The 15747-nt window shown below is 46.4% G+C and overlaps 1 protein-coding gene across 3 annotated transcripts in view; it reads left to right on the plus strand.

The window, feature by feature from the left end:
- Positions 1-13648, plus strand: part of LOC124005034 (multiple epidermal growth factor-like domains protein 8) — a 31989-nt gene extending 18341 nt beyond the window's left edge. For all 3 annotated transcript variants that reach the window (XM_046313887.1, XM_046313885.1, XM_046313886.1), the window contains 17 exons: positions 81-191; positions 1308-1426; positions 1624-1861; positions 2039-2210; positions 2489-2652; positions 3131-3266; positions 3362-3593; positions 3774-3900; positions 3983-4199; positions 4325-4539; positions 4686-4881; positions 5066-5234; positions 6454-6646; positions 6854-7024; positions 7371-7501; positions 10665-10797; positions 10990-13648. In XM_046313887.1, coding sequence (XP_046169843.1) covers positions 81-191; positions 1308-1426; positions 1624-1861; positions 2039-2210; positions 2489-2652; positions 3131-3266; positions 3362-3593; positions 3774-3900; positions 3983-4199; positions 4325-4539; positions 4686-4881; positions 5066-5234; positions 6454-6646; positions 6854-7024; positions 7371-7501; positions 10665-10797; positions 10990-12486 — 4221 coding nt within the window. In that variant the 3' untranslated portion in view covers positions 12487-13648. The remainder of the gene's footprint in view (positions 1-80; positions 192-1307; positions 1427-1623; positions 1862-2038; positions 2211-2488; positions 2653-3130; positions 3267-3361; positions 3594-3773; positions 3901-3982; positions 4200-4324; positions 4540-4685; positions 4882-5065; positions 5235-6453; positions 6647-6853; positions 7025-7370; positions 7502-10664; positions 10798-10989) is intronic.
- Positions 13649-15747: the final 2099 nt, after the last annotated feature.

Genomic DNA, 15747 nt, shown 5'->3' on the forward strand with positions numbered 1-15747 from the left:
TCTTTGTTTATCCTGTTCCTATATATTGCAGTCTCTTGTGTCTCTAATGTTAACCTTCTTTCTCTATGTGTACGTTTTAGTCTCTGGGAGTGTGTGTATGTGCAGACGGTTGGGGCGGCTCTGACTGCTCCACCCCTCTGGACTCCAGCAGCCTAGTTTGGGAAACCCTACTGGACACACAGCTCACAGCGGTAAGAACCAGGACACACATATATAAAAACACTCCCACCACAGAGTGTCACAGTGTTAACTTCTTGGCGCACCCATCCTGTTAGCGGGATCATTTTCGTCAACATCCTCTGAATTGCATGGCGTCAAATTAAATGACTAAAAATATTAAATTTTCATGAAATCACAAGTGCAATATAGCAAAACACAGCTTAGCTTGTTGTTAATCCACCTGGCGTGTCAGATTTCAAAAAAGCTTTTCGGCGAAAGCTATCCAAGCGTTTATGTTAGGACATCTCTCTCAGCAGAAAAAACATTACAAACAGCTAGCACCAAAGTAGATTGGTCACGAAAGTCAGAAAAGCAATCAAATGAATCGCTTACCTTTGTTTTTCGGGTGTTTGCACTCACGAGACTTCCAGTTACACATGTTATTTTTGTTCCATAAAGATTATTTTAAAATCCGAAATACCTCCATTTGGTTGGCGTGTTACGTTCAGAAATCCACAGGCTCGAGCGGTCACGACGGGGCAAAAATTTGAAAATTCCAAATAGTATCTGTAAAGTTCGTAGAAACATTTCAAACGTTTTTTATAATCAATCCTCAGGTTGTTTTTACAATAAATAATCGATCATATTTCAACCGGACCGTAGCTCTTTCTATAGGAGTGAGAGAGAAAATGTCTGCTCCAAGCTGCTCACGCATGCAAAACTCTGCTGGTACCCAGCCATCCAATGACGCGATGTGATCTTTTTTGCTAATTTTTCTGAATAAAAGCCTGAAACTATGTCTAAAGACTGTTCACACCATGTGGAAGCCATAGGAAAATGAATCTGGCTGACTTCCATTTAAATGGAGGGAAGGCATGCAATGGATCAGAGCGATTTCAGGAAAAACAGCACTTCCTAGGTGGAGTTTCCTCAGGTTTTCGTCTGCAATATCATTTCTGTTATACTCACAGACAATATTTTGACAGTTTTGGAAACTTTAGAGTTTTCTATCCTAATCTGACAATTATTTGCATATTCTAGATTCTGGGCCTGAGAAATAGGCAGTTTCATTTGAGTATGTTTTTCATCCAAACATCAAAATACTGCCCCCGACACTCAAGAGGTTAAACTTCCCCCTCCCTCCACAGAACCAGGCCCACAGGTTTCTCCACCGGATGGGCCATTCTCTAGTGTCTGGGCCCCAGGGGAACCTCTGGATGTATGGAGGCCTCTCTCTCTCAGAGGGCATCCTGGGAAACGTCTACAGGTGGGGGGGATGACTTTAATGGCTGTGTTTTTATTATCGTTCATTTAAAGATGCCTTTTATGAAACAGCAATTTTTTTGTTGTTGTAATTGTTTGAAATGACAAGTAACTCATATCAGTTAGTTTCTCTGTCTTTCTTCCCTCTCTGTGTTGATTGGTGGGTTCATGTCATTTCTTTGTGTTGATTGGTGGGTTCAGGTACTCTGTGTTGGAGCGGCGCTGGACTCAGATGCTGACCAGTTCAGTGGAAGAAGGCTCCATCCCCAGCCCCCGCTACCACCACGCCTCTGCCCTCCTGGCCAGTCATGAGCCTCTCTCTGACGCCCAGGGAGCCACTCACAACCTCATGCTGGTGGTGGGCGGTGTCACGCAGAAGGGCGTCGCCATGGACACGTGGAGCCTCAACCTCAGCAGTCTGGTGTGGAGACAGCACAAGGTCAGAGTTGGTTTGTTTAGTTTTAGTTATCCACCATCTTGCCTTACTTGGGAAAATATAAGAACAAAAAAACACTAAACATAAAATATTGGTAGTTAACTGTCAGCCTACACCGCACGATTCAATTTACTATAGACTTCTATGTAACCAATTAGTCTGTGTCCTCTTCCCCCACAGAGCTCAGTGCTGCCACCGGTGGCAGGTCATACTCTAACGGTGCGTCGGGACTCCTCTATGCTGCTCATCGGAGGTTACTCTCCAGAGAACGGCTTCAACCATCACGTGCTGGAGTTCAACATCCACTCTGGCAACTGGACCGTCGCCCCCCATACCGGCACACCTCCTACAGGTCAGAAGGACCTCCACCTGCACTCATTAACTCACTTAGTACCTGCCAATCTGGAAAGTCCCTACTCAGCTTTCGTGGAACCTCTCCCACTAAGTAGGCATAGAATATAAAGATTGAGGTGCATCCATTATGGTTGGAGCAAAGAGTTATTTCTGACACCATGAACTGTAAACTGCTGTCCCTTATGATGTTGCATAAATTTACCAGTCTGTTGATTAACCCTTAATCCTCCCGTGTTGTCTCTTGACTGACTCCTGTGTGTCCTGTCCTCTCTTCAGGTCTGTATGGCCACTCGGCTGTGTACCACAAGCAGACAGACGCCGTGTACGTGTTCGGAGGCTACCGCTTCCACGTGGAGACAGTGGAGCCCTCAGGAGAGCTCTACAGTCTCTACTATGCCAACCTCACCTGGTCCCTACTGGTCCCCTCACAGGGGAATAAGGTAGGTACTACCACGGCAGCTTTACCACGAGAACATGCTTCTTTCACAACTAACTAACCGGTATTTAAACAGCTTTTACATGTTCCCAGGCTGGTCTTAATTGATGACATCGTCATTATATCTTAACACATTCTTTTTTTCTTTCTCCCTCTCTCACTTTCTCCCTCTCTCACTTTCTCCCTCTCTCACTTTCTCTTTCTCCCTCTCTCACTTTCTCTTTCTCCCTCTCTCACTTTCTCTCCCTTCTCCTCTCTCTCACTTTCTCTCCTCTTCTCCCTCTCTCTCACTTTCTCCCTCTCTCACTTTCTCTTTCTCCCTCTCTCACTTTCTCTTTCTCCCTCTCTCACTTTCTCCCTCTCTCACTCTCACTTTCTCTCTCTCCCTCTCTCACTTTCTCTTTCTCCCTCTCTCACTTTCTCTTTCTCCCTCTCTCACTTTCTCTTTCTCCCTCTCTCACTTTCTCCCTCTCTCTCCCCAGCCCCTGTCCCGTTTCTTCCATGCTGCAGCCCTGATAAAAGACACCATGGTGATTGTGGGAGGGAGGACAGGAGTGGAGGACTACAGCAACACAGTGTCTCTGTACCAGATCAACTGTAACACCTGGATACAGCCAGGTAACTGTGTGACTGACACTACATGTGGCTAGCCAAAACACTGCGTATATGCTCAGTTTGATGATGATGTGGAGATTATCCTTCCTCTCGTTCAGACTCGGCGGTGGGCGAGCCGGTTAACCGTTCAGTGTCTCTGGCCATGGTGGGCTGGGGTGGGCGGCTGTTCCTCTCTGGGGGGTTCAACGGGGTCACCCTGGGGCGTCTTCTCACCCTGACCATTCCCTCTGACCCCTGTGCCTTGCTGCCCACGCCCGAGGCCTGCAACACCACCACAGGCAGCTGTGTCTGGTGCAGGGGTACCTGCGCCGCCTCTGATACTGCTGAGAGGTAAAGCTATGGTTATCATGGGAATTATGTTGTTTCCAAGTTGTGACTGTCTTTTATTTTGGAGGTGTTTCTTGGTGTTGTCACTTGTTGTGTAATCATGTTTATTCTTTCCCTATCTCAGAATTAGTGACAAACTATCCCTTCTCTCCCTCTTTATGGTGTGTTGTCCCTGTCTCTCAGACTGGGCTGTTCAATTGGTCAGTCTCCCTGCTCCCCCACCCCTCGTCTACCAGACCAGTGTCGCAGACTGAAGACCTGCAGCGAGTGTCTGGCACGCCACCCCAGGACCTTCTCTAGCCCCTCACAGGTAATACACACACGCAAATGCACACAAACATCAGCTCAAACAGTACACACACACACACACACTAACCTCCCCTCTCTGTCAGTCCCAGTCTGCTCTGCAGTGTAAGTGGTGCACCAACTGTCCAGAGGGAGCATGCATCAGCAGTACAGTCAGCTGCACCTCAGAACACGACTGCAGGATCAACCAGAGAGAGATCTTCCTGTCCAGCAACTGTACTGAGACCAGCTGTGAGGCCTCCGACTGCCCCAAGTGCACCGCCTCAGGGAAGTGCATGTGGACACGCCAGTTCAAACGCACCGGTGAGAGACACCTCCATTCACCTTCTATTGCTAGGGTCAGGAGTCTATGGGTAGACCACTAGACTAAGTTGTCGCTGGAATAACTGAGAACTACTCTCTTACAAGTTGTGTTGCGGTTCCTCCAGGCGAGACCAGGCGCATCCTGAGTGTGAACCCCACCTACGACTGGACGTGCTTCAGCTACGCCTTGCTCAACGTGTCCCCCATGCAGGTGGAGTCCTCCCCTCCTCTGCCCTGCCCGCCCCCCTGCCACCATCTCAGCACCTGCAACCTCTGCCTGGGCTCCCGGGGCTCAGACGGGGGCTGGCAGCACTGTGTGTGGAGCATGGCACTGCAGCAGGTAAGACGGAGACAGACTGTGTGTGGGTGGTGGGGTAGGGCCATATCTGTGTCAATGTTTTGCAAAGAATATATTTCTGCATTGTAGCTTTAAAAAATGAACAAGACTATATTTCTGCCCTCTCTTCCCTTCCCCCTCTCCTCCAGTGTGTGAGTCCGTCCTTCGTGCCTCTGCGCTGTGAGGCGGGTCAGTGTGGTCGTCTGCTGTCTGGTGGGGACTCTTGCTCCCCCCAGTGCGCTCAGCTCACCCAGTGCTCTCAATGCATCGCCTGGCCCCAGTGTGGCTGGTGTGCTGCCCAGGGGGGCAACGGGGCTGGACTCTGCCAGCAGGGAGGCCTCGACGGTGAGGGGAACAGAATGAAGTAGATCTTGAGAATATCCTTTTATAGGATAGAATAATAGATCCTCATCCCGTGCTTTATAGAATACAACTTTATTGTCCGACATTTAGTGTTATATTCTCTACTCCCGATAACCAACTATTTAAAGTTACCTCTTCTCCTCACTTTCCCCCGTGTGTGTGTCAGGTGTGAGTGAGGGAGTGTGTCCCCAGGGAAACCGCAGCTGGTCCTTCCTCCACTGCCCAGAGGAGGATGAGTGTGCCAACGGCCACCACCACTGTAACATCACCCAGGACTGCCATGACCTGACCCAGGGATACCACTGCACCTGCAAGCAGGGCTACGTTCTCAGCCGGTAGGAAGCCACACATCACAATCATCATTAACGGCAGAAGTAGCAGCACTTGGATACCTCCACAGCTATACACACACAACCTCATCATCATCACAATCATCAGTACTATCACTCCACCTGTCCTGCAAACAAAGCTACATATTCAGTTGGTATACATACATAGTATCCTGAGAAGGTTCTACAGCTGTATCATTAAGAGCATCTTGACTGGCTGCATCACTGCTTGGTTTGGCAATAGCACCGACCTCGATCGTATGGCGCTACAAAGGATTGTGCGGACAGCCCAGTACATCACTGGGACCGAGCTCCCTGCCATCCAGGACATCTTTATCAGGAGGTGTGGAGGGAAGGCACGAAAAATTGTTAGACTCCAACCATAGATTATTCTCTCTGCTTCCGCACAGCAAGTGGTACCGATGCATCAAGTCTGACACCAACAGGCTCTTAAACAGCTTCTATCCCCAAACAATAAGCCTGATAATTAGCTAACAGAATAGCTACACAGACTGAGTTTGTCTTGTATCTTTATTGACCTTCTATTTCAATATTTGCACTGTCTCGAAGCACACTCACAGGGCCCTACACACTCACACTGTCACTCCAACACACACACACACACACACACATCATCTGCTAACTCACACATAAAATGCACATACATTTATACTGACTCTACACACCCTCCCACTCACTCACATACAAGCTGCTGCTACTCTGTTTATCTTATATCCTTTTGCCTAGTCAGTCACCTTATCCCTATACATATCTACCTCCATCACTCCAGTATACCTGCACATGTAAATATGGTATTGGAACAGACTTTCTAAATATTTATTGTATATAGTATCCTTATTGCTTACTTTGTATTTCATATTTCTTATTTCTCGTGATTTTTTTTCTAGTAATACATTGATTATTGCATTGTTGGGTTTTGAGTTTGCAAGAAAGGCATTTCACTGTACTTGTGCATGTGACATTAAAACTTGGAAACAAACAGAGCTACAAATTCAGTACATACATACATACATACATACATACATACATACATACATACATACATACATACATACATACATACATACATACATACATACATACATACATACATACATACATACATACATACATACATACATACATACATACATACATACATACATACATACATACATAGTATCTGTTTAAGTTTCTCCTCTTTCTCTCTACTCCTTCTCTGCAGTGTGTCAGGCCAGTGTGAGCCGGTCTGTACTCAGGGCTGTGTCAACGGGACCTGTGTGTCCCCGGGAGTGTGTCAGTGTCACTTTGGCTTTGTGGGGGACAACTGCTCGTCTCAGTGTCGTTGTAACAAACACAGCAACTGTAAAGGAGTGTCTGAGCCTGACAAGTGTCTGGAGTGTAAAAACAACACTATGGTGAGTGGGGTTGACACACACACGCACATATATACACACACACCCAGTATTTCAGCACATCAACTGTAAGATTATGCATGTCACAGCCCCGTGTGTATCTTGAGTGCCAAAACACTCGTGACACACTGGTGCTGATCACAGGTCAGATTCTCAGTTCATTCAGTGTATCATATACGGATGTTTGTGGCTCTCTCTCTCCTGTTCCAGGGTGATCACTGTGAGAAGTGTAAGCCCCTGTATGTCGGGTTGGCGGTGGGCGGGGGGACGTGCCGCCCCTGTCGGGAGTTCTGCAGGGGTAACAGCGCAGTGTGTCTGTCCCGGGACGAACACAAGAGGGCGTTAGACCACCCCCAAGACCACCCTCTGGACCCAGACAGAGTAAGTGACTCACTGTCTGTTTTACTTCATTTATATGTTCTTTCCAACTTGCTTTGAGTTTATTAATGGATTACTTTGGATCTGATCAACAACATCTTTTGTGGTCATATCAAATTTTATTAGTCACATGTGCCGAATAAAACAGGTCTGGACCTTACAGTGAAATGCTTACTTACGAGCCCCTAACCAACAATGCAGTTTTAAAAAAATACGGATAAGAAATAAAAATAACAAGTAATTAAAGAGATTTATGTGCAAGCTAGAAACTCACTGTGTAGGTACGGGTATACCACCTTGGATGTCATTTAACTGCAATTTTCTTGTTGAACTCCCTCTCCTTTATCAGATTGTTCAGTGGGTGTCGGAGGGTCCTACAGAGGACTCAGCGGTTTGTGTGAGCTGCCAGAACAACAGTGTGGGGGACAAGTGTGAGAGCTGCCTCAGCGGCTACTTCCTATTGCAGGGGAACTGTGACAAGTGAGTAGTGATTCCTTTCAAATTAACCTCTAGCCACATCTAATTCACTTGCAATTAGTGGTGGGAAAAGTACTAAAATCTCATACTTGAGTAAAAGTATAGATATTTTAATAGAAAATGACTCAAGTAAAAGTGAAAGTCGCCCAGTAAAATACTACTATACTTAAGTATCAACAGTAAATGTAGTTGCTAAAATATACTTGATTATCAAAAGTATGAATAAGTTAACATTTCTTATATTAAGCAAACCAGGTGGCACAATTTTTTTTTTTCTTTGATTTACGGATAGCCAGGTTCACACTCAACACTGACATCATTTAAAAAAGTATTTGTGTTTAGTGAGTCTGTCCGATCAGAGGCAGTAGGGATGACCAGAGATGTTGTCTGTTTAGTGTGTGAAATTTGACAATTTTTGTGTACTGCTAAGCATTCAAAATGTAATGAGTACTTTTGAGTGTCGGGGAAAATGTAAGGTGTAAAAGTTTTTAGGAATGTAAAAGTTGTCATAAATATAAATAGTAAAGAAAAATACAGATACCACAAAAAAATACTTTAGTACTTCAGTACTTTACACCACTGCTTAATGGATGAAAGGGACATGGAGCCATATTTTGGTGTTCACACCCATCCGAATCAAATCTGTTTATTTGTCATATGCACCGAATACAACAGGTATTACAGTGAAATGCTTACTTACAGGCTCTAAACAACAATGCAATTTCTAAGTAAAAAAAAGGTGTTAGGTGGACAATCGATAAGTGAAGAAATAAAAACAACAGTAAAAAAAAGAGTGAAAAATAACAGTAGCAAAGCTATAGTAGCAGCAAGGCTATATACAGGCACCGGTTAGTCGGGCTGATTGAGGTAGTATGTACAGTGGGCTGTCTCATAGGGATCTCATAGGCTGTCTCTTGTCGGTGATCAGGCCTACCGCTGTTGTGTTGTCTGCAAACGTAATGATGGTGTTGGAGTCGTGCCTGGCCACACAGTCGTGGGTGAACAGGGAGTACAGGAGGGGACTGAGCACGCACCCCTGGGGGGCTCCAGTGTTGAGGATCAGCATGGCAGATATGTTGCTACCTACCCTCACCACCTGGGGGCGGCCTGTCAGGAAGTCTAGGATCCAGTTGCAGAGGGAGGTATTTAGTCCCAGGATCCTTAGCTTGGTGATGAGCTTTGAGGGCACTATGGTGTTGAATGCTGAGCTATAGTCAATGAATAGCATTCCCACATAGTTGTTCCTTTTGTCCAGGTTGGAAAAGGCAGTGTAGAGTGAAATAAAGATTGCATCATCTGTTTGGGCAGTATGGAAATTGGAGTGGGTCTAGGGTTTCTGGGATAATGGTGTTGATGTGAGCCATTTCCAGCCTTTCAAAGCACTTCATGCTATGGACTTGAGTGCTACGGGTCTGTAGTCATTTAGGCATTTTACCTTAGTGCTCTTCGGCACAAGGACTATGGTGGTCTGCTTGAAACATGTTGTTATTACAGACTCAATCAGGGACATATTGAAAATGTCAGTGAAGACACCTGCCAGTTGGTCAACACATGCCCGGAGCACACGTCCTGGTAATCCGTCTGGCCCCGCAGCCTTGTGTATGTTGACCTGTTTAAAGGTCTTACTCACGTCGGCTACGGAGAGCGTGATCACACATTCGTCCGGAACAGCTGATGCTGTCATGCATGCCTCAGTGTTGCTTGCCTCAATGCAAACATAGAAGTGATTTAGCTCATCTGGTAGGCTCGTGTCACTGGGCAGCTCGTGGCTGTGCTTCCCTTTGTAGTCTGTCATAGTTTGCCTGCCCTGCCACACAAGACAAGCGTCAGAGCCGGTGTAGTACGATTCAATCTTAGCCCTGTATTGACGCTTTGCCTGTTTGATGGTTCGTCGGAGGACATAGCAGGATTTCAGGGTTAGAGTCCCGCTCCTTGAAAGCGGCAGCTCTACCCTTTAGCTCAGTGCGAATGTTGCCTGTTATCCATGACTTCTGGTTGGGGTATGTACGTACAGTCACTGTGGAAACGACGTCCTTGATGCACTTATTGATAAAGCCAGTGACTGTGGTGTACTCCTCAATGCCATTGGAAGAATTCCGGAACATGTTCCAGTCTGTGATAGCAAAACAGTCCTGTAGTTTAGCATCTGCTTCATCTGACCACTTTTTTATAGACAGTCAGTGGTGCTTCCTGCTTTTAATTTTTGCTTGTAAGCAGCAATCAAGAGGATAGAGTTGTGGTCGGATTTACCAAATGGAGGGCGATGGAGAGCTTTGTACGCTTCTCTGTGTGTGGAGTGCAGGTGATCTAGAATTTTTTTTCTTCTCTGGTTGCACATTTAACATGTTGATAGAAATTAGGTGGAACTGATTTAAGTTTCCCTGCATTAAAGTCGCTGGCCACTAGGAGCGCCGCCTCTGGGTGAGCGGTTTCCGTTTTGCTTATTTCCTTATACAGCTCATTGAGTGCGGTCTTAGTGCCAGCATCTGTCTGTGGTGGTAAATAAAACAGCCACGAAAAGTAGAGCTGAAAACTCTCTTGGCAAATAGTGTGGTCTGCAATTTATCATAAGATACTCTACTTCAGTGGAGCAAAATCTAAAGACTTCCTTAGATTTTGTGCACCCCCCACCCCCCCCGTGTGCTGTTCTATCTTGCCTGTGCTGCATATATCCCGCTATAAGATATTATAGTTTTTGATGTCCCGTTGGTAGGATATTCGTGATCGTACCTCGTATAATTTTTTGTCCAATGATTGCACGTTGGCGAGTAATATTGATGGTAACGGCAGCTTTCCCACTCGCTTTCCTTACGAGGCACCCCGCTCTGTGTCCTCTGTACCTGCGTCTCTTCCTCTTGCCAATAACTGGGATGTTGGCCTTGTCAGGTGTTCGGAGTATGTCCTGTCTTTGTCGTAAGATACTGTGGCAGAAACATTATGTACAAAATAAGTTACACATAACACACAAAGAAACACTTAATTGCACAATTGATTGGGCGCCCGTAAAACTGCTGCCATTTCTTCCGGCGCCATTTTCCTTCCGACGCCCATTTCCAAACTGCACTTCAGAAGAGTGTTCTTGATGAAGGTGTGATTCTGTAAAAAGCACTTTGGAGGGCTGAATCCCACAGAAAACTGAAATGCTCTTTGTTCCTCCCACCTGCAGGTGTCAGTGTAATGGCCATGCGGACACGTGTAATGAACATGACGGCACAGGCTGCCCATGTCAGAACAACACAGAGACCTCTTCCTGCCTCAGCAGCCCGCAGAGCGACAGGAAGGACTGCTACAGAACACAGGTATGGATAGGATGGTGCAGACACTAGACACAGTTTACAAGCAGGTATACTGATACAGCAGGGGGAGTTCTGAAGAAGGATACCTTGATATTCCTGGTTGTAAAGATCACATCCATATACAGACAATAAGCACAGTATTTACATGCACTTGTATTTCTTGTTTCTTCTCCCTCTCTGTAATCCTCCATGCAGTGCGCCAAGTGCAAAGACTCCTTCAACGGCACACCGGTAAACGGGCGCCAGTGCTACCGTCAGTTCAATGTGGACAATGAGTGCTGCTTCGACCCCACCTCTCAGACAAACTGCTTCCACGACCCCACCATCCGCAATCTCCCCAAGGGACGCACAGTCTTCTTCGCTGCCCAGCCAAAGTTCACCAACGTTGACATCCGGGTCACCATCGACGTGACCTTCGGGGAGGTGGAGGTGTACGTGTCCAACTCCCACGACACCTTCATCGTAGAAGTGGACCGCCACACAGGCATCCACTCCATCAAGATCGAGGATGAGTCGGCGGCCCGAGGTGGGGCGGGCGGGGGGGATAAGGAGACGCCTCCATCACCTTTGAAGGTCTATGCCAACTCCTCATCCAGCCTGGCTGGGCCCATGCTCCCCAACACCCCCCTGCAGCTCCACGCCAAGCCCCAGGGGGCGGACAGGGAGGTACGGGAGGCCAAGACTGAGGGGCTCATCTCCTACATCACGGTGTGGAAGCCCCAGACGGTACTGATTGTTCGAGGTGTCCGTGACCGTGTGGTCATCACCTTCCCCCATGAGGTCCACTCCCTGAAGTCCAGCCGCTTCTACATCGCCCTGCGCGGGGTAGGCGCCGAGGAGAGACGGGGCGAGTCCCAGGGCCTGCTCTTCCTCCGCCAAGACCAGGCTCACATCGACCTGTTCGTCTTCTTCTCTGTTTTCTTCTCCTGCTTCTTCCTCTTCCTCTCTGTCTGCGTCCTCCTCTGGAAGATCAAGCAGTTCATGGACTTCCGCCGAGAGCAGAGGCGTCATATCCAGGAAATGACCAAGATGGCGTCCAGGCCCTTTGCCAAGCTCACTGTTTATTTGGAGCCAGAGGAGCCCCAGCTCATCTTCCTGCCCTCCACAGGGGGCGGAGGGGTGGGGGGCAATGCCGTGTCCCTGGCCCATGCACGTACAGGCAAGCTGGGGGGCATTGTAGTTGGCCAGAGGGGGCGAGCTGGAGCCATCTCCTACAAACACGAGCCAGGCTCCGGCCCCACCGTCCACCACCACCTTACCCTGGGTGGAGGGGGCAACAGTGGGCAACACCTGCCCCTGCATTACCTCAACACCCACCACTATGTCCCCACCACCGCCAACACCACGGCCTCGCACCACCACCACCCGTCCTCCCACAGTGGCTACCAGCACTTCTGCCGCTCCGACCCCTTCTTGTCCCAGCTCATGGGCTTCTCCTACTCCACCTTCAAGGTGGGGCCCATCACCCTGGAGCCCACGGACGACGGCATGGCCGGGGTGGCCACCGTCCTCATCCAGCTGCCGGGGGGCATCCTAGCCCCTAACCGCGCCTGCCTAGGGTCCGCACTGGTCACACTACGGCAGAATCTCCAGGAGTACTGTGGTCACGGCAATGGAGGGGGACACCCCGGGGTGGGAGGGGGGCGCAAAGGCCTGCTAGGGCATCAGCACCTCACCACCATGGCTATGTAGAGAAGAGGGGGAGAAAGGAAAAAAGAAAGTGGGTAAGAGAGAGAGGGGTATGTGGTGGGGTGGTAGTAACATGTTAAAGAGGTTAGAAGAGAGATGGGGAGTAATGTGAAAAAGGCCATACGGGAGAAAATGATATAAGAGCCTGTTGAAGTTGATAGGATCAGAACTGTATTTACACTGTTTCAATATTGATTGTCTTTTATTCCGTTATTTATCGCTATATTTCAAACGCTTCACGTGACCAAGCCAGCTATCTCTAAAATGCACTACAACTGCACAGTTATATCAGCTCAACCATTCAGTTGCATCCTGACTGCGTCCGCTATCGAGGTATGAGTGCAGTCGACAATAAGAGACTTTTGTCGTTTTTTGGAATGACCAATAAATGTAGGGATGATAACTACTGGCGTTGGAACCAACATGTGCTTTATACCCCAAAAGGTGACAATCAAACACCATTAAAAACCATTACCATTAAAAACAAGAGACAGAAGGCGCAGTCTACTAGGATGTGCAACATTGAATTGACATAATAGGAAAAATTCAAAAGTGATGCTTGTTGTCAATGTTTTTTATATCATGGTAGTAATGATGAGTAATATTCATTGTAACTTAATATATGGCAGGCTTTTAAGCTACATGTCTGATATTAACTCATAACCCTAAGTATATATTTGTGCATGTTCATTCACAGGACCTGTTACATAGTTCTTTATCGGTTGTTTTATTTGTTTCTCTGCTCATCTGCCTCCGGTTCTTCTGCCTTTGAACTCCCAGGCCTACAACTAACAATCCTGTTGTGTATTGTTTCCTATTGTGAGGCTTATGGAGAACATATTAAGCAAAGCAACACTTTTGACACCATTTCATATCTGTTTAAATGGATTTTGTTTCAAATGAAGGATTTAACTTGGTTGTTATAAAAAATAACAGCTTTCTTGTTTTGGTAGCATTGCACCTAATTAAGGCAAATTGTAACACTATCTTCAGCTACGCTTGAGTCCGGTCACAAGCATTATTAGACTGGTTACATTGTGCTTGTCTTGTATTTGTTTACGTGTTCAACACTTCTTTTTTTTAAACATTTTTAATTTGCTCTTGTTTTTTTTTAAGGGAACACTGCCCTGGTGAGTAGGTGCCAATATTAAAAGTGCAAGACACACCTCTTCTTGTGCATGTTTTATTTTTAGTGGAAGGGAGGCGACAGTTGAGAGACTAGTTATATTCTCTTTTATTATTTAACTAGGCAAGTCAGTTAAGAACAAATTCGTATTTGCAATGACGGCCTAGGAACAGTGCCTTGTTCAGATCGGGAATTCGATCTATCAACAAGACTATAGGCGTGTGTGTGCCAGAGTGCAGAATAACTGATGCATTTACGAACGCTTTCCAGCAGCACAGTTACAGTCGCCAACGCTCTGGATAACCTGAAAACCGCCTAACCAGCTCTGCTAGGTCAAGTAAAATGGTCAGAGTGCGGTGTTCTCTCATTTATGTCTGGAAATAACTAGCAAGCTAGCTAACTTTAGGCAGTTAGCTTGGGTGTTTGACTGCCGTTGTGAGTTCAGAAGGCTCGGATCAACCCTACTCTTCGGCCAGAGCGTCCACATGTCAGGTCTAAATTAGTTTAAGTGGTTAAAATGAATTGTTTTACTTAGTTTAATGTTTGATTTGGTACGTTTAAATGATTCAGTATTGACTTGTTTTTATCTCCAGTAAGAAACTCCTATTTGCGAAATTAATAATCGCCGAAAATGTATTTTCAAATAATTATTTGTCGAAGATTTGTAAAAATTGTAAGCGGCATATTAAGACTAAAACGTTAGTGTGTAAGTGATAACACTAGTTCAGGAAATTAAGAAATTTAACAATTCTGCAATTAAACAACTATGCAAAGCTGTGTGCATTAAGAAAATACCACATTTTCAAATATTTTACTGAGTTAAGGAAATCAGTCATTTGAAATAAATTAATTGGGCCCTAATCTATGAATTTCACATGACTGGGAATACAGAATTGTCTGTTCACATATACATACAAAAGAAAAAGGTAAGGGCGTAGATCAGAAAACCAGTCTGTATTTGGTGTGACCACCATTTGCATCATGCAGTGTGACATCATATAGAGGTGATCAGGCTGTTGATTGTGGAATGTTGTCCCACTCCTCTTCAATGTCTGTGCGAAGTTGCTGGATCTTGGCGGGAACTGGAACACCCTGTCGTACACAACGATCCAGCGCATTCCAAACATGCTCAATTGGTGAAATATCTAGTGCATATGCAGGCTATGGAAGAACTGGGACATTTTCAGCTTCAAGGAATTGTGTACCGATCCTTACGTCGTGGGGCTGTTCGGAAACATCAGGTGAAGGTGGCGGATGAATGGCACGACAATGGGCCTCAGGATTTCGTCACGGTATCCTTGTGCATTCAAATTGCCATTGATAAAATGCAATTCTGTTCGTTGTCTGTAGTTTATGCCTGTCCATACCATAACCCCACCGCCACCATGGGGCATATTGACACAAGCACACTTCTCCAGCGTGCCAGTAGCCATCGAAGGTGAGCATTTGCCCACAGAAGTCTGTTACGATGCCCAAATGCGGTCAGGTCGAGACCCTGATGAGGACGACAAGCAAGCAGATGCACTTCCCTGAGACGGTTTCTGGCAATTTCTGCAGAATTTCTTTGGTTGCACAAACCCATAGTTTCGTCAGCTGTCCAGTAGCTTGCTTCAGACAATCCTGCAGCTGGTGTGGTTACACACGGTCTGCGGTTGTGAGACTGGTTGGATGTTTGAGGCAGATTAAATGAACATTCCTGCAGTCAGCATGCCAATTGCAGGCTCCCTCAACTTGAGACACCTGTGGCATTGTTGTATGACACACCTTTTAGTGGCCTTTTATTGTCCCCAGCTCAAGGTGCAACTGTGTAATGATGTGTATGGTCCGTGTGTCTCAGTTGGTTGAGCAGGGTGCTTTCAACACCAGGGTTGTGGGCTCAATTCCCACGGAGAAATAAACTATGGGATAAGAGTGTCTGCTAAATGACTAAAATGTAAATATATTCATGCTGTTTAATCAGCTTCCTGATGTGCTACACCTGTCAGGTGGATGGGTTATCTTGGCAATGGAGAAATGCTCACTAACCGGGATGTAAAAACAAATTTGTGCAACCTTTTTTTGAGAATCTTTTTGTACATATGGAAAATTGTATCTATTATTTTAGCTCATGAAACATAGAACCAACACTTTTGCGTTTA

The sequence above is a fragment of the Oncorhynchus gorbuscha genome, linkage group LG19, assembly GCF_021184085.1.
Source record: "Oncorhynchus gorbuscha isolate QuinsamMale2020 ecotype Even-year linkage group LG19, OgorEven_v1.0, whole genome shotgun sequence".
Lineage (NCBI taxonomy): Eukaryota > Metazoa > Chordata > Actinopteri > Salmoniformes > Salmonidae > Oncorhynchus > Oncorhynchus gorbuscha.